The following is a 25,955-nucleotide window of genomic DNA, read 5'->3' on the forward strand; positions in this document are numbered from 1 at the left end:
TCTGTTGGAGAATTGAAATTTTAATTTGTGTGTGCATTGTGGTGCGCGGAGCGAATTTGCAGAAGTTGGTTCTTGCCTTCAGGTGGTCAGACTTGAAAGTACCAGTTGAGCAGTCTCACAAGCCAGGCAGGCCCTGAAAGACAAAATGTTAAAGCTCACCTTTAAACAGAATTTAGGAAAGGCAGGAACAAGTACAAACTAAGTGAGTGGTTCCACGACAACTTTCTCTGCCACCTCAAGTCAGAACCTGGGCATAGGTGCGCGAATGCTGCAAAAGCAGCTTCCAGAACTTTCCAAGCTCAGTAGCGTCCTAAGGGGTGCCGTTCGGTGAGGACAACCCTCACCTTTACACCTTACGCGTCCTGCCACGCCCCCGCGTCGCCTCCTTCCCCCCGGGGGTTGGGGGTGCGTTTGTTTACGTGACGTTGCTGAGTAGGCAGGACCCGCCCCCATCCCTGCGGGCCGCCGCGTTTCCCGCGCCTCGCCGCTTCTCCCCTTAAAAGGACAATAGAGGCCGCGGGAACGCGCGCGGACGCCCTGCCCTCTCCCCGCCCAGCCCACGACGCGCACGCGCCCGTATGCAAATCAGCTCGATTCAAGAGAATTTGGTCCCGGGAGCCGCGCCTGCGCAGAGGGAAAGCGGAATCTATACCTCCGTCCGCGGTAGCAACTGAAGAACTGCTGGAGACAATCTTTCTGGACTCGGCGCTGGCGGAGGGAGTGCTTGCAGGAGGTTGGCCTGGTGCAGTTTGCACCGTGGGGACGCTGCTGCGCGTGGAAGGTGAGTGATTCTAGTCCGGACATCGGTGCAAAACTGTCTCCGAGGTTTTGCTTTCTGTGATTTTTTTTTTTCCTTTCCTCCCTTTACCTCCCCCGCCTCCTCCGTCCTTCCCATACACAAACACACAGGAAGTTTTGTCTTGGAGATGGCATTGCGGGGAGCGCTGCCCTCGTGCTCTCCGGACTCCAGATTCTTTTGTACAGAGGTGTTGGAGATGCGCTTCTTAATTGAGGATATTTGAGGTAAACCGAAAGTCAGGGTGTGGGGAAAGTGAGTGCAGCGTGGAAACGAACGAGCAGCGGCGGACTTGCATCCACGCTGAAGGTGACAATGACTTTTCTCAGTCGTAGTGTTTCCTGCCGACCCGGAGAGCAGGGTCGGGGTCGCAGATCCCATGTGGGCTCTGCTCTGGCCAGGGGCTTGGGCTCCGCGTGCACCCGCGTGTTGCGCTACCCCGGCGCTCGCGATGGTGTTTGCACGAGGGTGAACAACAAAGCCGGAGCTAGGAAACTAACTTGCCAGTTCCTGGAGCCGGCGGCCACACAGGCTGAAGGCAGCGGGTGAGGGCCAGCGCCGGGGTGGCGCGACGCACGCGGCGTGGCGTTGTTGGAGAAGTCCGCAGGGACGCGGCTGCGACAATGAGCGCGCAGCACGCGGTCTTTGCACTCGGCCGGTGCCGAGTGGTCTGCAGCCCAAAGTTCGCTGTCCGTCTGGTCACCTGTAGCGTAGGTGCGGGCAACACGGGAGGGGTGGCCGTGGCCCGCGGCACCAAACAGTGAGGATGAAGGCGGCGGCGCGGTCCGCTGCGTGAGGCACCCAACTCTTTTTTTTTTTTCTTTTTGTTGTGTGTGCTTCACCTGACAAGCCACGTGCTTAGGGCCGCGACCGTGCTACATCTCAGTGTCCAGCTCGGAGTGAGCCGCGGGCTGCGGTCGCCGTCGGGGCTGTCGGGAGCAGGACAATGTGATTTCCTGGTGATGGCGTCTTGCCAGTTTCCAAAGCACAGCGAAAGTCGCCAACTCGCAGCATACGCACGGCGGCGGGGACCTCCGGGCGTTTCTCATCCGGGACTCCGCAAAAGTTTGGCTCCAGGGACCAGTGGCTCAGGACACCCGAGCTCGCGTGGGTCCCCGGGCGCGGGTCCCGGTCGCCCCGACGTCGCCGATGCCGCCGGACAACAAAGGGCCGCGTGTGCCCGAGAGGCGCGGGCCGGGCGGGGCGCGGGGCGGCTTTTGTCCCTTAGGTCCTCTCGGAAACTTCAGCGGCGGCTCAGCGAGGCTGTGTCCGTGGGGGCGCCTCGGCCTGCGGATCACCCATGCGGCGCGACGGAGCGCTACTCGGCGGGGCGCACGCGTGGCGGGGGCTCCGAGGCAGGGGAGGCCGCGTCTGGGAGGTCCGTGCATCCGCCTTTGAAGTGGAACTGTTGCCATGTTTGAATTACGTCAGGCCGAGCGTGCGGAGCGGCCCGGGAGCAGAGGCGCGGCCTTCGGGCGGCGCCGGCGGGGCGCGGGCCGTTGTTCCAGCGCAGGTGAGGGCGGCGGATGGAGCGTGGTGCCCGGGGACCCCGGAGCGCTGGGCTCCCTCCAGGAGTGGAGCTCCGCTCCCTACCCCAGGACCTCCGACTACACGCGGGGAAGTTTCGGGGCGCCGGCTCTTGCCCCTCTTGGAAGTGGAGACTGAGGAACTAGGGGGTGCGGTGCGTGCCTTCTTTGTGTGTTTACACGTGGGGCGATCGGCGAGGCGCAGGGCAGGTTGGGTTGGGCGGCTTTTAAGACAGTGCAGTTCTGGTAACCAGCACCCCAGTCCGCCTCTTGTTATTTTTCTTCTCACCTTTCCTTACTGCAGGTGAAGAATGACTACGAGCCAGACGTGCACCGTGTCCCCCCTCCCCCTCCATGTTAGGAGTTCGTTTCAAGTAGGCTCTTCGTCTTCTCTTAATGCTTTCTAAAGAAGGATCGGGCAACTTTTTTAGTGAGAGGTGGACGTAAAACTTGTTTCTAGCAGTGTCCGGAAAACATCTGCTTTTGAACTGAAGTTTGTCAGACTTGAAAATCATTTTAATGGTTTTTGTGCTGCAAAACTGAACGCGAAAGTCTGGGGTTCGTTTTTTGAGTCCCGGCAACGCCTAAATGCATTTAAAGTATTCTGAGGATGATCTGGAGGATGTTTTGTGTTTTGACCTTAAAGTATGCAGGACTCAGATAAATCTTAGATAACCTTGAGAACTGCTGCATCTGGGGAGTAGGGCCTTTCCGAGATAAAGGATGCTGGGAGAAGTTGCCAGAGAATCACTCAGCTGGGGAGCCCGTGCTAGTTTCACAATTCCTGGGAACGGGACTGACCTTCTACTTACCCTCTTACACTTCTTTCAAGCTAACTTTTTGGTATGTGGCTCCAGGCATAGCTCAAAAATTATGCTCGTTTGACACATGGATGCTTCTTTGGTATTTGGGGTTTGCTTGCAGTCTAGACATCTCGCCAGCAACACCATATCTGTTGCAACTTTAACAATTAATCCTGTGTTTCAGTTAGCTTGTTTTCATCTAGATGTGGCCTTGACTGGGAAATAATATTTTTTGAAGTGAATAGAGAGTGTGTCAAGAAAATTAAAAACCTTGGATATTACAACCTTGGCTTCCCTTTGGGTGATTCCAGGGACCTGTGAAAATAACATGAGGTACTTTGCAAACATTGTTTTGTTTTTTGTTTTAAGTAGATTACTTACTGCAAGACTTCAGCTTCCTAGGAAAGTCTATACACACATCATGTAGAACTAAATGATTCTGTTATATTATCAAATGGTGTTCCTAAGAGAGATTTGAATGAGTTAAGAGAGAAAGAAAAGCAAGGTCTTCACTGCCTTTATTTTTGTGGGTGGTTGGAAATTTTAAAGAACATCTGTGTGTGTATATATTCATATATGAGGCCAGGTGACTATTGGGGAAGTTGGATCTCTCAACCACATGAATTTAGGGATCAAATCCAGGTAGGTGGTCAGGCTTTATTGGCTGAGCCATCTTGCCAGCCCTGTTTTAAATGCCCACCCTCAAAACTTGCTATGCTTGTATAGCACCTGTTAGGTAAGTGTTGTACCACTGAGCTGCCTGCACAGGTATAAAATGCCACCCTCCTCCCCAAGACAGGGGTTCCATTGTAGCCTTGGTTGTCCTACATACAAATCACTCTCTAGACCAGACTGGTCTTGAATTTGGAGATCCACCTGCCTCTGCAGTCCAAATGCTTGGGATTAAAGGCCCATGCCACTGCCAGCCAACTAAAATAAACTTAAATGGAAAAATCTTTTTTCTTGTTTTGATCTCTCTCTTTCTCTAAAGATTAATTTATGTGTGTTGGCATTTTGCCTTTATGTATGTCTGTGTGAGAGTGCCAGATCCCCTGGAACTGGAGTTGTGAGCTGCCATGTGGGTGCTGGGAATAGAACCAGGGTCCTGAAGAACAGCTATCAATCTTAACTGCTGAGCCATTCCTCCAGCCTCAATGGGAAAAAAAAAAATCTGAAGCCAACTTCTTAAGGCTGCTTTGAGGACAATTAATTTCCTATGCCAAGCTTTAGAAATATGTCCTTTGGGGTTGCTTGCTGCTCTTCCTAAGTAAACTCTTGATAATGGGATCCCAGCACTCAGCCAGGTGTCCCACAACCTGTAAGCTGCAGAAGACCAAACGCCCTCTCCTGGCCTCTTTGGGCACTCTGACACTTGTGCACACACCTACATTGACATACATACACATAATTAAAAATAAAAGAAATCTTTTTAAGGTTTGAACTATTTCCTAAGTACCTAAAAATAATTCTTTAAAAGAAATCATTTTCCCTTTCTCTGGAGATGATAAGACTGACTGACTGGGAAAAACGGTAACACAATTCTCAAGCCCTAACTTAATTGTTCAGAATGCTTAGTGTTGTGACACCTGTAAAAGGGGCCTGCAAGCAAGTGGGATCTCTGAGTTTGAGTCAGCCAGGGTTTCACAGAGAGACCTGTCTCAAAAGAAAGAATACCTCCGGTGGGAAGCTGCAATTCTTTTGATTCACTTTGACAATGGCAGTAATACCTAATTTCACAGGGTTGAAAATGACTGAAATGTGAAAGTAAGTGGCTGCTGTCCTCAGGGTTGGGAAGTGGACATCTTACAGAAGATAACACTGAAACGTGGGTCAGTTGCTTTGCCCAGAGAAACAGTAAATGCTGAATGAAAAGAGTGAGTGAGTGTGTGGCCCCTTCCCCCCACCATCAGAAACCAGTTCTGGGAAGACACTGCCCTCAACTTCTGTTTGTCATTCCAGATCTGATTCAACCATTTTACACCAAAAAGTCCGGTGAAGACCTAGTAAATGTCAGTACTTTGTTCCTGGTTTCTCTGCGGTGCCACCCTGGGGTCCCTCACTTTTGAGTTCTTACAGGTTTAAGTAGGAAATTCTTGATGTCATTTGGTTCTCAAATCTGTTTTCTTTCTTTCAAATTGTTTCTGCAACTAAGAATTCTAGTATTGTAGAAGTAATCTTTAAAATCTAGTTAAAAAAGAAAGGTGCCGGGCGTGGTGGCGCACGCCTTTAATCCCAGCACTCGGGAGGCAGAGGCAGGCGGATTTCTGAGTTCGAGGCCAGCCTGGTCTACAAAGTGAGTGCCAGGACAGCCAGGGCTACACAGAGAAACCCTGTCTCGAAAAACCAAAAAAAAAAAAAGAAAGGCATTTGTTTCCAAGGTGAGAAGGCTTTCTTTCTCCACCAGGAATGCAAAGTCACAGATAGTTAGTGGCTGTTACAGATTTATTTTGTCGTAGTACAAAAGTTGAAACCTGAGCTAAAATAATTCCATTTCTAGTTGTGTATTTTGTTTCCATCTATTAAAAGTTTGATTGGGTTTGACATTTTTATCTGGTTAATGTTAATGAATGCTAGGTTGAAGTAGGCTCATTTCTTCTAATTGTCCCCCTCTTGAAATAGTAATATTTTTGTACCATTTGCTATAAAAATTGTTTACCATTAATCTTCTTAGTAATTCATTTCATTTACATTTTCTGGAAATATTTAAAACTTTTTTTTTAAAAACTACAGGAACCCATAGATTAGAAAGTTACTTTTGGAAACTTAAAATCTTTTTGTTCACTTATTTTATGTGTATAAATGTTTTACCTGCATGTATGTATGTGTACCAAGTATGTGCCTGGTTCTTGCAAAGGCCAGAAGAAGATTTCAGGTCCCCTAGAACTGAAGCTAATAGATGTGAGCCACCATGTGGGTGCTAGGAATTAAACTTGGGTCTCCTGGAAGAGCAATAAGTGCTTTAAACTGCCAAGCAATGTCTGTAGTCTTCACATTTTTATTATTCTTATTATAAATTATTATTTTCTTTATAATAATATAATTATTTTTCTAGTCACTGCCTTTATGTTCATCTTTGCTATCCTGCTTTTTTGGTAGTAAGCACATGCCCATTTTTGTGTATAGGGTTAGTACCTGGGTGTAATGTATGACTTCTTGATCTGCCAAGGTTAACTTTTTGTGTGTGTGTTTTGGTTTATTGAGAGACACACACACTCTGTGTAGCTTTGGCTATCCTGGAACTTACTCTATAGACCAAGCTGAACTTGAATTCAGAGATCCATTTGCTTCTGCTTCCTACACCCACAAGGAGGCTCACAACTATCTGTAATGGGATCTGATGCCCCCTTCTGCTGTGTCTGAAGAGTGTCAGTGTACTCATAAAATAAATCTTTTTTTTTTTTTTTGGTTTTTCGAGACAGGGTTTCTCTGTATAGCCCTGGCTGTCCTGGAACTCACTCTGTAGACCAGACTGGCCTCGAACTCAGAAATCCACCTGCCTCTGCCTCCCGAGTGCTGGGATTAAAGGCATGTATTACCACGCCTGGCTAAAATAAATCTTTAAAAAAAAGAAAAAGTTGTGTGCTGCCACCACCACCTGGCCAGAGTTAAGCAATAAGAGAGATCCTACTTGTTAAGCATTTTAATAAATAAATGTGTGAAAGAGCTAGGCTTTGTGGCACAGTCCTGTAATCCCAGACTGGGAGATGTAGGGGGAGAATCAAGAATTTGAGGTCATCTTCAGTTATATGGTGAGTTTCAGGACCTCCTGAACATGTGACAGCCTCAAAACAATAAAGTTGAGCTGATTGGTGGTGGTGTACATCCTTAATCCCAACACTGTAGAGGCAGAGTCAGGTGATTGTGAGTTCAAGGATAGCAAGGGCTATCCAGAAATCCTATCTTCAACAATCAACTAAACAAAACAACAAAATTGTAATGATGAGGGGCTTGGAGAGGTAGCTCAAAGATATGTGCATGAATTTCAGAGGACCCAAGTTCAGATCTTAATGTATACAACACAGCTCCATAGGGAACCAGTTATTCTCTCTCTCACCGCCACTGGGCCCACACACATCAATATGTCCACACGTGTAGAAACCCATACACATGAATAAAAATTAAGTGAGTTTTGAAAGAATGAAGACGTGGAAAAGTTTTTTTTTTTTTTTTTCTCCTCATAATGCGTGGAAAAGTTTTTTTTTTAAAGATTTATTTATTTATTTATTTATTTATTTTAAAGATTTATTTATTATATGTAAGTACACTGTAGCTGTCTTCAGACACTCCAGAAGAGGGCGTCAGATCTCATTATGGGTGGTTGTGAGCCACCATGTGGTTGCTGGGATTTGAACTCTGGACCTTCGGAAGAGCAGTCGGGTGCTCTTACTCACTGAGCCATCTCACCAGCCCCGAAAAGTTTTATGAATAAAATTTTCCTAGTGAGGGATAGAAAAGAAGCCATCTCAGACAGAATATCAGCCTGAGTTCTGGAGTGGCTAGTTGTGAAATCTTGATTTGGCCCTCTTGGAATACCAGTATTACAAGGTGGGAGCAGCTGGTAGGCAGGACTAGATTCTGAAAAGCTTTGAATTCATTGCCAAGGAGTTCAGAGCTTATCCTGCAACCAGAGTTTGGTACCCTGGAAGGATGATTAATATTTGAATTGTAGAAGATAAGTCTCCAAGATGGACAGAGAAGTAAATAAAGCAGCAGACTATCTAAGGACCTTTGAGATGTGGTGGAGGGCCATGTACAGAGTGAGAAGTAGTCAGTTAATTTTTCAGATTTTTATCTATGGCCGTGGATCATAACCAAGGAAGAGCAGATTTGTAGGGGCAGTGTTATCATCAGTTTGGGGCATTTCAAGGTTGGAATGGTTGGTAGTCACAAAAGGAAGAGATTGGATCTGGTCAAGGATGTTTGAGAATTTCCTGAGAGTAGACTAGTCCAAACTAATGGTAGAATATGATGTTGAGGGAGAGTGGCTGGAGAGGAGCTGGCCTTAAAACAAAACTGTCAGTTGAGTTAGAAGTACAGCATAGTGGATACACAAGTCCTGGTCCATCCTTACCACCACAAAAAGCAGCTGTCAGTGAAGAATGCTTGCTGAATAATACCAGCCCCCCTGTTGGTGTGTAATATGCAAGAGTTGGGATTTAGCCCTATTTTAAGATGACATGAAGTTTAGGAATGCACCTGAAGTTTGGGCCAGGTGTGTATCTGTCATTCCTACATTTTCCTGAAGAAAACACTCAGTCGAATACCCAGGATATATATTCTAGGAATAGAAAACTTTGTATTTCAGTTATGTGCAGATCATACCAAATTGAAAGGAAAAATGTATCCCGGTATTTTTCATATACTTGTCAAGAACTGAGATTTCACTTTAATGTTACTGAAGGGCCAGTGAAACCAGAATCAATTTTTTGTTTTTCTTGTGTTTTGAGACAAGGTTTCTCTGTATAACCCTGGTTGTCCTGGGACTTGCTCTGTAGACCAGGATGCCTTGGACTCACAGATATCCACCTGCCTCTGCCTCTGAGTGCTGAGATTAAAGGCATGTGCCAGCATGCTTGACTAGAAGCAATTCTTTCTCTTTTTTTCAAAAAGATTTTACTTTTAGTTATTTCTAAATGGGTTTATGGATTTGGGTATGTGCATAAATTCAAGTACCCATGGAAGCCTTCCTTTGAAAGAGCAGCAAGTGCTGTTAACCACTGAGTCTCCTCCCTAAGAGCATTTTTTTTTTAAATCATCTAAACTTCAGAGGCCTGGGTTTGTGACTTAATTTTTAACCTTTGCTATCTCAGTAGACTTGTTTATGAGTTGGGATGCCTTTCTTGTTAGTTTTAGGCTCTACCAAATGCAACTACAGTTAAAAATGCTTCAGCATATGGTTTCTGAGAGATAGGATATATGTTTGGAGCTCTTAGCAAACAAGTGGGGACTATCTCTGAGATTCAGCACTCTAGGTAAACTTGGAAGCTTTACTGCAGGGAGTAGGCAGGTATCTAGGAGAGGGGAGGAAACAGTAATGCCTTATTGGTCTCCTGCTGTCCCTGAGCGCTGATCAGTGAGTGGCTTTCATTGAGTTCTGCAGCCAAATGGCCTGGCAGTGGGAGAAACTTTTTCTCTTGACCCTTTGTGGAGGGTGTTACTCCAGTTACACTTTGTTTGCTGGGTCCTGTGAGCACAGGTGGTTACAGAAAGCTGCTCCCAGTTAATTCAGATACTACCATTAGCAAGTGCAGCTACTTGGGAATCCCCCCCCCCCCCCCACCATGTGGTCATCAGTGGGTTTTCATGTTGACTTTCCGTTTTCCTTTTCTGTCTTTATTTCAAAGTTGGCTTTGGATTTTTCTTAGTTCCTTTTGTTTTTGTCCATAGCTGTGTCCTTTGCTGCTTTATAAAGGTGTCCTCCTTCTTTCTATTCTGTAGTATCTGCAGGGGAGTGGAGTGTCTAACAGGTAGGTATCTTTCCACCTATTTTGATTTTAAGAAATTTACTCAAGCTCTCTGCTTTTTAAGATCCTTGATGTGAATGAAGGTGTGATAATATAATGTTTACTAGGATGTGGTGTAATACTAGCCTGTGGAATAGGATAAAGCGAGGATACCACTATTTTCTATTTATTTTATTTTACTTCTTAAAAACAAAAGTATTACAATGTACATACAGCAGGCTCCAGCATAACACTCCATTGTGGCGATGAGCAGGGAATTCAGATATTTAAGTAGGAATAGAAGAGGGTCGCTATGTTAGGTGCAAGGAATAGCTTTTTACTAGATTTCTTTTTAATTTTTTAATTTTAATTTTTATTTTTCCAGAGCTGAGGACCGAACCCAGGGCCTTGCACTTGCTAGGCAACCACTCTACCACTGAGCTAAATCCCCAACCCCTTTACTAGAATTCTTAATTCTGCCTGGGGCTGGAGTGGGGGAGGGCGCTGGTTCTTTTTTCTGTTTTTGCTTGAAAGCTCTGTGCTTCTTGGGCTGTTACAGGGCTGTCTTCTTTCTGACTTCCACAGTTGCCTTCCCCATATACTGATCTTTTTTTTTCTTCTTTCTTTCTTTCAATTTTTGAGACACCAAGAAAGTGAATATAAAGGATGTTTTTTTGTTTTTGCTTTCATTATGTTTTATGTGTATTTTGCATGCATATGTGTCTATGTACCACATGTGTTCTGGTGCCCAAAGAGGCCAAGAGGGGGTGTTAGATGGATGTGAGTCACCATGTGTATGCTAGGAATTGAACCTGTGTCTTCTAGCAACAAGTGCACCTAAGTGTTCAGCCATTTTCGTGGGCTCTTTTCTGATTTTACATAGGATCTCATATGGTCCAAGCTTGCCTGAATTCCTTGTACTGTGATTAAGATTGTGTGTGGGGTGTGTGTGTGTGTTGTGGTGGGGTGGGGTGCTGTGTGCATGAGTATGTAGTGGAGGCCAGCAGAGTTTTGGATGCCCTGGAGCAGAAATTGTGGATCCTGAGAACGAGTAAGAATCCTGAGCCATCATTCCAACTTAGCCCTTAATCTTTCATATGGAAGATTAGCTCACCTCTTTTGTTGTTCTAATAGTACCTTTGATTTTATTAATAGAGCATAGTGTTTATAGTCATTCATCCTCTATAATTTTATGAGACATTCACTTTGTAACAAAATAGCCATACTTCGATATCAATAAGAATACGATATTTATACAAGGAAGTTAAAGGAAGGAGTGCATATATTGAATGGATATGTTATTACATATTAATTATTTATTGTGGATAGTAAATTGAGAAATCATAGCTTGTGGTTTCTGGTCTACGTGCATTTATGACTTTGAGACGCAGTTTGTGTGTCATAAAATTTACTCTTGGCTATGCATATAGTTCTGTGGGTTTAGATACTCAGTTTGTCACTACCCTCTCTATCTGTACCTTTAGGGAAGAAATCGCACTTTTAAAGTCCTTTCATAGTTTTTACTTTGTTTCTCAAACACATACACGCAAATGAGATTGTGTGGGGTCTTCTCTGCTGTGAGCTGCATCTGACTTAAGCTCAGTCAGAAGCAGGTGAATGCATCTGGTGCAGAATGGCGTGGTGAGGATGCTTGCCAGTACAGATACGATGCATAGCTAGCTGGCTGGCCAAGCAATTTGAGCAAGTGAGACAGTTTCACAGGAACCACTTACTGTTTGACTTGACAGAGGTGGAACTTAGAAAGGACTGCTACCAGGTTGCCAGACCCACCTACCACCTCCTCAGATAGAATATGATGGGTGGGGGTGGGGAGGTCTGCTGTGACTGTGAATTTACTTTAGAGATTTTGCTTTTATGAAAATACTTTCAGCTAATCTCAGGGTTCTCCAAACCTCAAAATGGTTAAATACAAATCAGCACTTAACTAGGTCGCTGTAAACAAAGTGTTTGCTGTAGGTTCCCAGGTTCCTCTTAAGGGCAGCTCAGAAGGGGCTTTAAGAGGGTTAAGTCTGTCCAATAAAAGACTTCCTGGGTGCTCTTTGAGTAGTGCTTCATTTCTCATACACAGCACAGTCTAGAAGAGGCTGGACCCTGGGTCTCTCTGCTCCCACTCAATCCTTTTTCTAGCAAAAGCCAGGCCGCAGGACCCGGTGGATTATTAAAAGCCACTTGACAGGGGCTGGTGGGTTACTATTGTGTTTGTCCTCACCAAGAAAATTAAAGATTGACAATGACTTGTTGGTTAAAAATGAAAGTCTCACTGTCAAACAGTGGCCATAGCATTTCTTCACAGCTTGTCAGTATGGTAAATGACCAACCTGGCTTCTCTTCGGATCCAGTCTTGAAGGCGTGTCTCACAGCTTACACAGATAGTCTGAGTGCCCTGTAGTTTTGACATGGTGTTTTTTTGCAAGGAAGGAAGGGGAGTGAGGGTAGATTTGGAGACAGCTTTGCTGTGTGTACTTCCTTTGTCCTTGCTCCGGAGGAGGCTGAAATTTCCTAGTGCTATTGATGATTGTAAGAGGAACTGCAGACTTTTGACCTTGATGGCCAGGGTGTTTAGAGAAGAAACAGAAATATGCACATTCAAGAACTACATTATCTACTTTCTTGAGTCTGTCATTTGATACTATATAGCCAAAGTGGCATTTGCTTGCAAGGACATTTCTTGATAGTTTTTCCATGAGTTCAGTTTAAGAAAAACAAATCTCATCTTTGCAAGTCTTGTCCTTTAGTTTTGTGTATTATGTAGCACTGTTCTCACTTTCCTTATACTATCTAATGTTCCAGCTACTTGGTTTCTTTCTGTCTTAACAGATTTTACAGGTAGCTGTTAGTTTAGACTTAATAATTAAAGTGTGTTACTGATCTTACTCATCCACTTTTGCATGACTTTGATCCTAGCACTCAGGAGGAGGAAGAATTTTTTTTCTAAGTCATTATTTTCAGACTTTCTTCAATCTCCAAAAAATGATACACATGCCTCTGGAAAGAGGTTCCTTCTGAACCTCCCTAGTTGTACCTTTTGTGGCTTACTGAACAACACTGGACTCGGGCAAAAGATAATCTAGTAGCAGAAAGGAAGCTTTGTTGCTCAGACATTGCATTCATGTATATATATATTCCCTTAACGACCCAATGCTAGCCCTTCCTCTCCTCCCAGTACCCCCTCATGAAAGTTCTCCCCCATCCCTTTTCCCTTCTTTTTTTGAGAAGAAGCTCCCCTCTGATGTCAATACTCCCAACCCCCCTTTTATTTCTGAAATAACATAAAGATGGTTCTGTGGTTATACAAAGGAAATTGTCCCTTTTTTCTTGCTTTGTATGATGCCTTTGTGGTAATTGGTCCACACATTCTCTGTCTGGTTGGTCCATTGGGGTTTAAGTTAGCATTGTTTATTGTCCCTCCACCCACATATTGAAGTCACAGAGGTCCTCCTGCCTCAGCTTCCCTAGTGCTGGGATTACAGGCATGTGCCACCACACTGAGCATTCACTGTCTCTCTCTTTTTTTTTTTTTTTAAAGATTTATTTATTTATCATATGTAAATACACTGTAGCTGTCTTCAGACACTCCAGAAGAGGGTATCAGATCTCATTATGGATGGTTGTGAGCCACCATATGGTTGCTGCGATTTGAACTCAGAACCTTCAGAAGAACAGTCAGTGCTGTTACCCCCTGAGGTTGATGTATATGTGGCTTCTTGTTCCCTAGGGACAGAGTGGTCATGGTGAATGCACACACTTTCCTAGCAGGGAATTGGATTAACTCAAGGCACAAAATACCAAGATTATTGTAACTAAAGTTTTATGCTCAATCTTAATGGCGTGTGGGGTATGTGAGAAACTGCAAACACGACTGCTCCATGATGTGGTTTTTATTACAGATATGAGAGTGAGAATGGCCAGTGGCATCAGAAAGAGTCCAGAGCAGAGAGAGACAGTAGACTGCACATGGCCAGGGCTCTCTGAGAAGAAGCGAGAATAACCAGAGTTAGAGAATAGAGAGAGCACAGTGACAATAGCTGGGTTCTAAGAAGGATGAGTAGCTGGAGGGAGGGCACTTGAGGGAGTTTAGGGTAAAAGGGGAGGTGAGAAGGACTGGGGTGCAGTTTGAAAGGTAATACAGGTATTTGTGATACTGAGAGAGCCTGGAGCCCAGAATGGCTTCTATATGCTGCTAGGTGCCACAGGTAGTCATATATTATTAGTTGATAATGCTATCCCCTTTCTAGAGTATTTGCAGAATTAGCAAAGCAAAGGAGGTAGTGGATGCCTCCTAGTGAACTACACTTTTCTATATACTTTGTATACTGGCCCTGGTACTATACAGAGTAGTAGATCTGGGGCACCTTCTTCAGTTTGTTCGACTTGGTTCTTTATAAGATTCCCTGTGCTATGGAGTAGAGAAAAGTCCTTGCATGGTTTCTTCTTATTGACCTCAATCCCCTTGTCTTTACAGCTTTGAACCAGAAGAAAAGATGTTTGGTTTTCACAAGCCAAAGATGTACCGAAGTATAGAGGGCTGCTGTATATGCAGAGCCAAGTCCTCCAGCTCCCGGTTCACGGACAGTAAACGTTACGAAAAGGACTTCCAGAGCTGTTTTGGGTAAGATTAATTACGTTCCATTCTTACAGGGAAAAATAGTTTTAGAAAAATGTGGAGATAATTCCATGAAAAGCAGTGGGAGCTATGTGCTAATAATTAAAATCACTAGTTTCTAATACCTGGGTATTAAGGATTTCATGTTCTTAAAATGAGTTAGTACTGACTGCTTACTCTGCCTCATTACTTGTGAAGCCCTTTATGGTTTTAGCTGGACAAACCCTTTTGTTCTTAAAAGTGTATTTTAAAAATGTATCCTTATTCTCTGACCAGGAGTGGTCCTCCTGTATTCTTTCTGCATTGTTTTTGAAAACAGTTATAGTTTTAACTTGCTGAGGAGGATGGTAGTAGTATACTTAAATATTCTGCCCTGAAACTTAACAGAGCATGTTAACTTTCCAAGAGATACTTGAATAAAATATTGAATACTGAACCATTTTTCATAGTAAAAGCTACATGTGCACACCTGCACTTGATGAGACATACATTGATTTTGGTTTGTTTGATTGAGTGCATATGTACCTTTCCTTTTTGTTTTTTGTTTTGATTTTGTTTGTTTGTTTCAAGAAAAGGGTGCGCGTATAACCCTGGTTGCCCTGCAACTCTGTAGACCAAGCTAGCCTCAAACTCAGAAACTCGCCTGCCTCTGCCACTACTGCCTGGTGCATGGACACGTTTGAATGCTTGCATGTGCTGTGGGATTCATGTTGGGGGTTGGGGCAATCGTGAGTGTTGATCCTTGGCATACAGGTGATTATTCTATGTATTTTCTGCTTCTTAGGCCAGGCTACTTGGCTGTGAGTTTCTAGAGATTCTCCTGCTCCTAAGCATATTATATATATGTATGTAGAGCACTTGGGTTGGAGAAATGGCTCAGCAATAGGAACACGTGTTGCATTTCCAGGGACCCTAGTTCAGTTCCCATCACCCACGTGACAACTCTGTAATTCCAGTTTGAGGAGATCCTGCTCCTTCTGTTCTCCATGGCGCATGGCACACACACTGATACACATACATAAAAACTAAGTGAATTTAATTTTAAAAATACTTTTACTAATTTTGTTTTATGTACATTGGTTTTTACCTGCATGCATGTCTCTGTGAGGGTGTCAGGTCCCCTGGAACTGGAGTTACAGATAGTTGTGAACTGAGTGAACTGGGGTCCTTTAGAAGAGAGCAGTCAGTTCTCCCAACTAACCGCTGAATCATCTCATCTCTAGCCACCTCCTCCCCACTCTTTTTCAAGACTTATTTATTTATTATATGTAAGTACACTGTAGCTGTCTTCAGACACTCCAGAAGGGGGCGCCAGATCTCGTTACAGATGGTTGTGAGCCACCATGTGGTTGCTGGGAGTTGAACTCAGGACCTTTGGAAGATCAGTCAGTGCTCTTAACCGCTGAGCCATCTCTCCAGCCCTCCTTCCCCCCTGTTTTAAGGCAGGCTCTCACTGTGCAGCTTTGACTGTTCTGGAACTCACTATACAGACCAGGCTCGCTTTGAACTCAGAGATTCATCTGTCCCTGCCTCCCAAGTGCTGGAACTAAAGGTGGCATGCACTACTACATCTGGCTTAAAGATTTTTTAATTGGAATACATTGATTTGATTGACTGGGTTTCTTTTTCTTTTGTTTTGTTTTGTTTTTTTGGTTTTTTTTTTTTTTTTTTTTGGTTTTTTTCGAGACAGGGTTTCTCTGTGTAGCCCTGGCTATCCTGGCACTCACTTTGTAGACCAAGCTGGTCTCGAACTCAGAAATCCGTCTGCCTTTGCCTCCCGAGTGCTGGGATTAAAGGCGTGCACCACCACGCCTGGCTTTGACTGGGTTTCTTTAAGCTAATTTCTTTTTTAATTGAGAAGTTTGTTTCTTTATTCATGTTTTCATCAAATCTATCCTTATCCTTTCCACCACTCTCCCAACTTCAACTGCCTAAGTTCATTCATTTCTTCTCTCTCTCTCTCTCTCTCCCCCCCCTCCTCCCTCCCCCTCCCTCCCTCCCATGGTACTTGCCTTTAATCCCAGCACTGTGGAGGCAGAGACAGGCAGATGTCTATGAGGCCAGACCAGTCTACAAATTGAGTTCCAGGACAGCCAGGGTTGCTTAGTGAAATCCTGTCTAAAACCAATACATAAAATACATAGTTTGCTTTTAATTCTTTTAAGATGCTACTGAGTCCACTTAGTGCTACTCACTTAAACGTGGGTGTAGGACCACTACCAGAACATTAATTTTATATCTGAAATGTACTAGAGAAACAATGGAAAGAATATGTTAGGATCGGCAGAAATTGCATTTATGAACCATAAGTGGATGTGTTTTTCTCCAAGAGAAGTCTCCACACAGAGTCCTCACGAATGCAAAGCATGATGACATGTTGATTTCCTGTCAGGTTGCATGAGACTCGCTCAGGAGACATCTGTAATGCCTGTGTGCTGCTTGTGAAAAGATGGAAGAAGTTGCCGGCAGGATCAAAAAAAAACTGGAATCACGTTAGTTCATCTCTTTTCTATCTAAAACAATGTTAACATCACCATCCCCAATTTAGGAAATTCTGTATCACCGGGATAGAAAAGGCTAAAAGAATAAAGAAAACCACTAGCCTGGCGTGGCATTTCCTAGACTAGTAATTCTGATTTAGACACAGTTCCTCTTCACCTTCAAGAGTGGCATGCTGCTTTGAACTCATGATGTACAAATTTGGTCTTGTTTGCCTTTTGTGTTTACTGTTTGCTAGTTGTAGACTTCTGGTAGGTTACAAAGCTCTTAGCTGTCCATAGAGATACGCTAGGGCCTAAATGAGATGGTGCCTATAAAAGAAAAGGCTAGATGGTACTGTTCTATATTTAAGCTGTGATCAAGTCAGCAGTGTAGATGTGGATTTTGTTGGCCTTTTTGCTCCTGTCACTAGAATTTTCATAATAGGTGTTTTTAGATATATTTGCAGTTTTGTAAAATTATATCTACCTCTCTGTGTGTATTCCACCTGTGTGAGTGAACCAGAGGGACCCCTTGGAGTTGAAGGTGCAGGCAGTCGTGAACTACCTGGTGCTAGGCATGGCTGTCTAGTCCGCTGGGAAGCAGCCCTCTCATAATTTAACTTAGATGACATGAGCAGCACTTTTTATTTTTTTAAAAGATGTTTTTATTTTAATATGTATGAGTGTCTACATGTAATACACCACATGTCCTTGGTGCCTGCAGAGGCCAAAAGAAAATATTGGATCCCCTGCTCCTGGAGTTAGGTGAACATTGTGAACCAAACTCACTTCTGCAAGCAACAGCAAATGTTTTTAATCCCTGTGCCATTTTTCTATCCCCAAATAATTTTTGTGTGTGTGTGCCAGGGACTGAAGCATGCAAGAATAAAGCTGTGGTGTTCAGAGTCCCCTAGTCTAGAATTTTGTTAAATTCTTTTATAATATTATCAGTTTTTTTTCCAAATGTTTGGTTTTTTTTTTTTTTTTTTTTTTTTTTTTTTTTTTTTTTTTTGATTTATTAAGACAAAGTCTCATGTGTTCCTGGCTAGTCTCCAGCTCCCAGTATGACAGGTGACAACTTTGAACTTCAGTTGCCTCCCAGGAATCAGGATTACAGGTGTGAGCCACTATCTCTGGCCAGGGTTTATGAAATTTGCTTTATATATAATTTTCTTAGATAGGCAGACATTTTTCTTTACACAACCCAGTGCTGTTATCTTTTGATAGTGTTAAGTTACTATACAGTAGGATTCTTATGGGTCGTGACCTTGGTATATAAAATAAGCTTTTCTTAAATAGCTTATCTGAGAAAAATCACACATGTGGTATTTATTTGAGGTGATGACTCTCTTTTTACTTTGAAGGCCTAAGTAGAACCATGCTATGCCAGACAAGGGAGAGAAAATGCTTCTGTAATTGATAAAGTTTAGGGATTAGCATGCAGAATGGCCTTAAGTAGTGCTTATTTTACGTCGTGTAACAGGTAGAGATATCCATGAACCCTCACACTCAAGACTATAAAACTGGTTCTCAGGTAAACATGGGCCTAAGTGGTATTAAATATTCAGTATTTTCTTCCAGGTGGTAGATGCAAGAGCAGGCCCTAGTCTAAAGACAACACTGAAACCAAAGAAAGTGAAAACTCTATCTGGAAACAGGATGAAAAGCAACCAGATCAGCAAACTGCAGAAGGAATTTAAACGCCACAGTAAGTTTGCTGTTGAACACTGTTTTGTTTTTGACTGGGGCTGGGTGAAAATGGATTATTTTCTGTGTATAGTCTGCTAAGTACGAGGTAGTTCCCACTTCCTTTGGAAGGCACTATTGGCTTGGTTGTTGTTTCTGTGACTATAGCTCTGATATCTTAAAGTAACTAAAGGGGCTTGGGAGATCCTGGAGTGGATAAGGAGCTTGCTGCAAAAACATGAGGACCAGCTGGAGTCAGAGCTCCACACCCACATAAAACCTGGGTGGAGGTCTGCAAAGAGCTCATTGGAAAGATGGTTGTTGTCCAGGCCTGACAACCAGAGTTCTGATTGCACAGGACCAACATATTAGGAAAGAACCATTCACATTAAGTTATCCCATGACTTCTTTCTACATATGTGCTACAGAATGTGTATGCCTACACACACACACATACACACACATACTTAGTAGGTAGCTACTATTTCAAGTCATACTAAGGCTGTGTCTTTAGACTGTGTGCTGCTAACTTACTGTATTTTTTACATAAGGGCAGCAAATTGGTGGACACAGCATGCAACCAAAAAGTTACTTTTTGGAAAGAAACTTTAGAAATCATAACTCACATAGAGAAAAATAGCTTCTGACCTTTCATGTGTAAGACACATGTGTTGTATAGGGGATAGAATGTGAAAGTCAAATTCATACTAGGTTCATATAGGTTGATAGAGTTTGTTGTTATCTACATATTCAGTTTAGACTTTCGATTCTCAGGAGGGAAGCAGCCTCTTAACACTACATAATACTTGTTTCACCCTGAGGTAGAACTGCTGGGTTAAACACATGAGTATTTCATATTAATAATGTAGTTCACAGCAGGTAGAATGATCAGGTTGTTGTCTCTTTTTTATGCATTTAGTGAGTTACACTGCAATAAAGATAAATTAAAATTGCTAGGAATTTTGGAGGTCCTGATTCTGAGGCTTGGCTTGTTGCCCATATGCCTTTGTGCCTAACTGATTGATCCTCAGTGATTATTAAGACTTACAATTTCAGTTCTTCACTGTCTGTAATTATATCTTAGCATCTGTGAGATCCTTAGGTTTGTAACCTTTTATCATCCTTGTAATGTTAGAGCTCGAACCCAAGGCTTTGTATGTGTGCCAGGGAAGCCCATCACTACTAAACTGTACTTCTTGTCCTTGTAAGCACTGCAGAAAAGTGTTTTAATAAGGCCGAGGAGGAGATGGGTCAGCAGGCAGCTGCTCTTCTAGGGAGCCGAAGTTGGATGCCCAGAAAACTACCCTTTTCTGGTGGATAATAACTGTCTCTAACTCCAGCGTCAGGGCATCAGATAACTGTGGTCTTCAAAGGTGTATACACATCTGTGCGTGCACACCCACAAAATTTATTAGGTCTTAGTGTTTAGTAATGTCTAGTAATTGTTCCTCTAGGTTGCAGGGCCGTTTGTTCTGTCCATGTCCTGGATAGATGAGAGATCTAAGTGGTGCTTGTAATCTTTTACAGTCTATAGCATAATATCTATCAACCAAAAAGGCTTAATTTCTGGTATTTATATATTTATTTATTCATTCATTGTTTGTTTGTTTGCTTGCTTTTGACATCAGGTCTCTACATAGCTCTGGCTGTACCTGCTTTATTTTTTGGCATATAAATACATGGTGCAAACATGCTGTTGTAGCTCTAAGCTAGTAAATTACCTTTTTCCTTAAGTTTTTTTTTCCCTGCTAGAGATGGGGCAGCACCTGGACTTTGGTGTTGCCATGATGCAGCTGAAATGAAATGTCTTCTCTCTTTTTTAAATGCAGACTCTGATGCTCACAGCACCACCTCAAGTGCCTCTCCAGCCCAGTCTCCATGCTACAGTAACCAGTCAGATGAGGGCTCAGATACAGAGATGGCTTCCAGCTCTAATAGAACTCCGGTTTTTTCCTTCTTAGATCTTACCTACTGGAAAAGGTAAAAGCAAAAGAGAAATCTGTTTATAGTCACCACCAGCCTATCTCAGCCATTGGCTGCGGCATTTTCTATGTGTGTAGCAGTTGAGAGTATTGACAGGTAACTGGTGGCATTAATAGAACATTGGCTTAGCAGGAATTGAGCAGACTTTGGATTGTGCGTGTTCTTTCTGTTAAAAAAAATCAATGTACAAAAAAAAAAAAAAAGCCGGGCGTGGTGGCGCACGCCTTTAATCCCAGCACTTGGGAGGCAGAGGCAGGCGGATTTCTGAGTTCGAGGCCAGCCTGGTCTACAAAGTGAGTGCCAGGACAGCCAGGGCTACACAGAGAAACCCTGTCTCGAAAAACCAAAAAAAAAAAAAAAAAAAAAAAAAAAAAATCAATGTAATCAGGGTACTTAAATTTATGTTGATGAAATAGACTGGCTGTTCTGACAGTGCCTTGGTTTCCTTTTTGCTTGCGATGATAAAATACTTGGAGAGAAAGAAAGGGTTTATTTTGGCTCACAGTTTCATAGTAGTGTCCATCACCCAGGGGGAGACACAGCAATAGAAGCCTGAGAGAACCAGGTACATCACATCACTGTCAAGGGCAGGGGACATGTGTCAACCATGTGTGCCTGTGCTCAGCCCACTGTGAGTGGCAGAATCTAGACTGTTTTCCCACCTCAGTCCTATTCTAGATTATGTCAAGTTGGCAGTTACAGCTGTCATTAGTAATGGGGGAACACTTGGACTAGATGCAAAGTGGATCAAAGACCAAAAAGACAATTTTAAAAGAGAAATATTTTCCTAGAACCAGAAAACAGATGTTTTCTGTAGCTGGGCGTGGTGGCGCACACCTTTAATTCCAGTACTCGGGAGGCATAGGCAGGCGGATTTCTTAGTTCGAGGCCAGCCTGGTCTACAGAGTGAGTTCCAGGACAGCCAGGGCTACACATAGAAACCCTGTCTCGAAAAAACAAAAAACAGGGGCTGGTGAGATGGCTCAGTGGGTAAGAGCACCCGACTGCTCTTCCAGAGGTCCAGAGTTCAAATCCCAGCAACCACATGGTGGCTCACAACCATCCGTAAGGAGATCTGGCACCCTCTTCTGGAGTGTCTGAGGACAGCTACAGTGTACTTAAATATAATAAATAAATAAATCTTTAAAAAAAAAAAAGAACTGTAGGGTTTTAAAAAAAAAATTATAAAAAAAAAAAAGAAAAAACAAAAAACAAACAAAAAAACCCAAAAAAGATGTTTTCTGTAGATGTGCTGAGAACTGTAAGATGGAAAACAGTGCAGGATGTATAGACAAAATAATACTACTTTCACAGGAACAACTAAGACACAAAGTCGAATCTTTAGAAACATGCATAAAGCAAGCCAGAAAACAGTATATATGTCTTCAATTGGCCAAGAGATACTAGTTCTGAGCCAGGCATGGTGGCCTTTAAATCCCTGCACTTGCGATGCAGAGGTCACTCTGTTCTACATAGTGAGTCTAGATCAGCCTAAATTACATTTAGCTAAAAAACAAAAACAAAAAAAACCCCACCAAATACACTTTATGAACAAGTGCATAATTGACAAGAGCCAAGCCTGATGTCACATGCCCATAGCCCATTGAGGAAGGAGGATCATGGATTTGAAGCAGCCCTGGGCTGCATACTCTGCTTCAAAACCAAATTATTTTGACTGGAAAGTAACCTCATTACACGACGACACTCAGAGATCTCAGATATTAAAGGAATGGAAAAATAAGTGGTAAATATTGAGGTGAATTTAATGAAATACTTAAAAAAAAATGTATAACTATAAGCTGGGCATGGTGGTGATGCATGCCACACTGGGGAGGCAGAGACAGGCAGTTCTCTGAGGCCTGCCTAATCTTACAGAGCTTTGTCTTGAAGACCGCCCCCCCCCCCCAATATAATTGTAGAAGTTTAAAATGAAGAAGAGCTGATGAGCTTGCTTGGTGGTTAAAAGCATGTTTCAATTGAGAGCAGTTGGTGCTTTTAGAGAGGACCTGAGTTCAGCTCCTAGCACCCTTGTCTGGCAGCTAACAGAACTGCCTATAACTATAGCCCTAGCTAATTTGATATCTTTTGGCCTCAGTGACCACCTTTATACACACAAAGATATATATATTAAAAATAATAAAATAAAGGGCAAGGGCTAGTTAATTTGTCTGAGGTATTAAAGATGCTAGCTAAATAAAATATATACTGAGTAGCTAGAATTCGAAAGAGTAACAAAAGCCAGTGGCTGAATTAGCATAAATTAACCCATATAAAAGATGGCCAAACAGGAAAATAAAGACAAAAAAAGTGGAACAGAGCCGGGCGTGGTGGCGCATGCCTTTAATCCCAGCACTCGGGAGGCAGAGGCAGGCGGATTTCTGAGTTCGAGGCCAGCCTGGTCTACAAAGTGAGTTCCAGGACAGCCAGGGCTATACAGAGAAACCCTGTCTCAAAAAACCAAAAAAAAAAAAAAAAAAAAAAAAAAAAAGTGGAACAGAGAAAGTGAAGTAATATGCTAGAACAGGACTGGGCACATAGGTTTACTATAATATGTGTAAGGACCTAGGTTCAGTCTGTACCTAGCTCTTCCCAAACAGAAATAGAACCCAAATTAATTAGTGATTATAGTTTTAGTAATGATACTCAAAGCTAACTATTGAAAGACCACTTAGTACTCTAGCAAGCAGTAAAGTATATTCTATACAAGATAGCTTAAAAATTAAAGAGGCAGTAAAATTATATTAGCCAGAACAAAGTAATAGAAACCAACCCATATAAATGGAAATGGCAGTATAATACAAGTGGGCTTGAGGTTGATCCTCAGCAGGGGGAAGGGAGAGATAGGATTCCAGGCCTTTGTGCTATGTATGACCAACAAGTCTAACTAAAGTGGTGAGGTGTTGCCTAAAAATAAGGTGCGGAGCAGTGAGGAAGACTGCTATTGTTGATCTCTAGTCTCTGCAGACATGTACATGTGCACACACCACCACTCACACACAACATGTACACAAAATAAAGATGTATGGACAAATGATGACTGCTTTTAGGAAGTAGAGGTGGGATAAGCAAGCTTATTTTTAGAAATAATCTGATGAGTATCCTAGATTGATAAAATACGGAAATCCTAAACATGAGCATAGACATAAAGGAAATAAAAAGGAAAAAAGATGTGGAGAGATTCAGGGAAGAGTGGAATTTGTTAAAAAGATCTAACCAAAAAGTGCTTCAAGAGAAGAGAATCTGCGGGGCTGCAAAGATGGCTTAGGGTAAAGGAGACCCTACTGCCAAGCTTGACTGAGTTGGATCCTACATGAAGAGGAGAGCCAACTTCAGAAAATGCATGTTTGTAATATATTTTCTTTTCCATGTTTTCTTTTTCTTTTTAGACAGAAAATATGTTGTGGGATCATCTATAAGGGCCGTTTTGGGGAAGTCCTCATCGACACTCATCTCTTCAAGCCTTGCTGCAGCAGTAAGAAAGCGGCTGCCGAGAAGCCCGAGGAGCAGGGGCCAGCGCCTCTGCCCATCTCCACTCAGGAGTGGTGACTGAGGTTCATTTAGAAGGGAGCAAAGAGCGTTTTAAACTTTGAAAAGACCACAAAACAAACTGACCCTCCTATTTTTAACTTGGATACCTGCTATTCTGCCAAAAGACATTTTCTAGAATAGTTTTTAATGGGTTACTGTCCTTACCCTTCATCCAACAAACTCTGAAGCCAGTCTCTAGCTTACTGCAAGAAAAAGAAGTGTACATAATATTTAAGATGCTGAGTATTTCATAGGAAAGCTGAATGCTGCTGTAAAGTGCTCTTTAAGTCTTTTTTTTTTTTTAAATCCCCTCTAATGAATGGAATTAGGGGAATTTCAGGGGACAGAGATGGGATTTGTTGTGTGATAAACCATATGTAGTTTAGTCTTTCTGTGGAGAGGCAGTGGTTGGGGCATTTTTAAATGGCTGGCTACACTTGTTTTCCCTCATGATAATTTGTCATAACTCAGTAGCATGACCTGCCCCTAGAAGGTAGTTAAAATTTGTAAATGCTAAGGCGTTGCCAGGTCCTGATGAGTCAGACCTGTACTACTGATTATTAAGCAGGACAGACTGAGCTTTCTGCAAATAGCTTGAAGGAGGAAACAAATTTCTGAACACACAAGTAGCACCGTGTCGCCTCCCTTTATCTTCATATTGATAAAAGACTTTATGTGGATCTTGTAAAACAGAACCAGATCTCCTTCTGGGGAAGGCCTTGCCTCTAGGATGGGCAAGGTCGACTAGGGATAGTACCAAAGCATCACCACAAAGTAGAGAGCACATCGTTAGAAACTACTTAATCAGAATGTGTAAGTCCTGGGGATGCACGGGGCACAGTTGATGCTGCTTGGGACACGTTTCTTAGAGGGCTTACAGTATGTAAATAATTGACATTGGTGTTAACATGACTGTCTCGGATTCACTGAAATCCACATGATTCAGTTCTAGCTCTGGATTACCTCAGTTGACCTTTGTGGAGGTTTTATCTATAGAGTAGTTCTTTGCCTTGTCATAGACCTTATTAGGGTTTGGGGCTTTGTTCTTTCGTTGTTTTCCTCTCACTATTTAAAGTTGACTAGAAGAGAAGAGTTGTGTGTTGAGGCTAAGTTGGTGGGTTGGGTTGGCTTCTTAACATCAAGAAACTGAATGGAGCTCCACACCTCTAGATCTCAATGATTCGGTTGGCTTCTCGGTGGAACCCAACTGAAGTTGTCTAATTGCCTCTTCTCAGAGTTCAGGAAAAACAGTAGTGCCACTTGAGACCTCGTAGAGGAGGTGTACGTGGCTGCCTTAGTATTCTGTTCCTCATGATTATTTTAGAAACTGGATTTTTAAAAGTCTTTTAGAGTTTCACAACAAGGAGAAGCCACAGTTTGTGGCATCCTATAGTTTTACATTGTGTATTTCTTCCTTTTAGGAAAAACCTACCTAGTACAAGCTACCACATGCACAGACAGCCCAATGAGTGGGCCATTTCTCCACAACCCTGGTGTAATACAGAGTCCAGCCATTACCATTCTCCTGCGTTACTTTGACATGGGATTTTTTTTTTTTTTTGTACATTTTGGCTGCAGTATTGGTGGTAGAATATACTTTGATGGATCATCTCTACTTCTGTATTTATTTATTTATTACTAGACCTCAACCACAGCCTTCTCCCCCTCCACTCTCTGCCTGTAGGATGTACTGTATGTAGTCATGCACTTTGTATTAATATATTAGAAATCTACAGATCTGTTTTGTACTTTTTATACTGTTGGATACTTATAATCAAAACTTTACTCTAGGGTATTGAATAAATTTAGTCTTATTAGAAAAATAAAAGCTGTCTTATGACTTTGTTTTAGATGTCTCTGGTAAGAGTTTTTTCAGGACCTGGAGAGATAGCTTAGTAGTTAAGAATACTAACTGTACTTGCACAGAGGGTCCAAGATGGATTCCCAGCACCCACATGACAGCTCAAAACCATCTTTGGCTCTTGTTCTCAGGGCTCTGACATCTTTGGTACTCCTTGGGGATCAGACAGGCACAAGAGGGACAGATGAGTGGAGACAAAACCATCCATTTACATAAAATGGATAT

The 25,955-nt window shown here is 42.8% G+C and overlaps 1 protein-coding gene and 1 long non-coding RNA gene across 7 annotated transcripts; one reads left to right on the plus strand and one right to left on the minus strand.

Annotated features, from left to right (window-relative positions):
* LOC110296748 (uncharacterized) lies at positions 1–777 on the minus strand. 2 transcript variants are annotated; one of them, XR_015047538.1, is made up of 2 exons: positions 653–777; positions 1–133 (listed from the first exon to the last, which is right to left on the minus strand). It is a non-coding gene; the product is annotated as an uncharacterized LOC110296748 (long non-coding RNA). The 2 variants fall into 2 exon arrangements; XR_002378204.3 differs by lacking the exon at positions 653–777 and adding an exon at positions 345–517.
* Sinhcaf (SIN3-HDAC complex associated factor) lies at positions 562–25,690 on the plus strand. Of its 5 annotated transcripts, none has more exons than XM_021165507.3 (6): positions 562–781; positions 14,052–14,198; positions 16,585–16,684; positions 18,254–18,380; positions 20,188–20,338; positions 23,728–25,690. In XM_021165507.3, the coding sequence occupies exons 2-6, from the start codon at positions 14,071–14,073 to the stop codon at positions 23,885–23,887; spliced, it is 666 nt and encodes a 221-aa protein (XP_021021166.1). In that variant the 5' UTR covers positions 562–781; positions 14,052–14,070; the 3' UTR covers positions 23,888–25,690. The 5 variants fall into 5 exon arrangements, with proteins under 5 accessions (XP_021021166.1, XP_029334592.1, XP_085695878.1 ...); XM_029478732.2 differs by lacking the exon at positions 562–781 and adding an exon at positions 839–1,023; XM_085839752.1 differs by lacking the exon at positions 562–781 and adding an exon at positions 2,231–2,309.
* Positions 25,691–25,955: the final 265 nt, after the last annotated feature.

This window comes from Mus caroli, unplaced genomic scaffold (genome assembly GCF_978045245.1).
Source record: "Mus caroli unplaced genomic scaffold, Mus_caroli_1 scaffold_7, whole genome shotgun sequence".
Taxonomy (NCBI): Eukaryota; Metazoa; Chordata; class Mammalia; order Rodentia; family Muridae; genus Mus; species Mus caroli.

Bases quoted from the DNA above. Each gene is read 5' to 3' on its own strand.
- Sinhcaf (XM_085839751.1), top strand. The intron at 18,381-20,187 runs GTAAGTTTGCTG...TTTTAAATGCAG, and splicing joins GAAGGAATTTAAACGCCACA to ACTCTGATGCTCACAGCACC. The intron at 20,339-23,727 runs GTAAAAGCAAAA...TTTTCTTTTTAG, and splicing joins GATCTTACCTACTGGAAAAG to ACAGAAAATATGTTGTGGGA.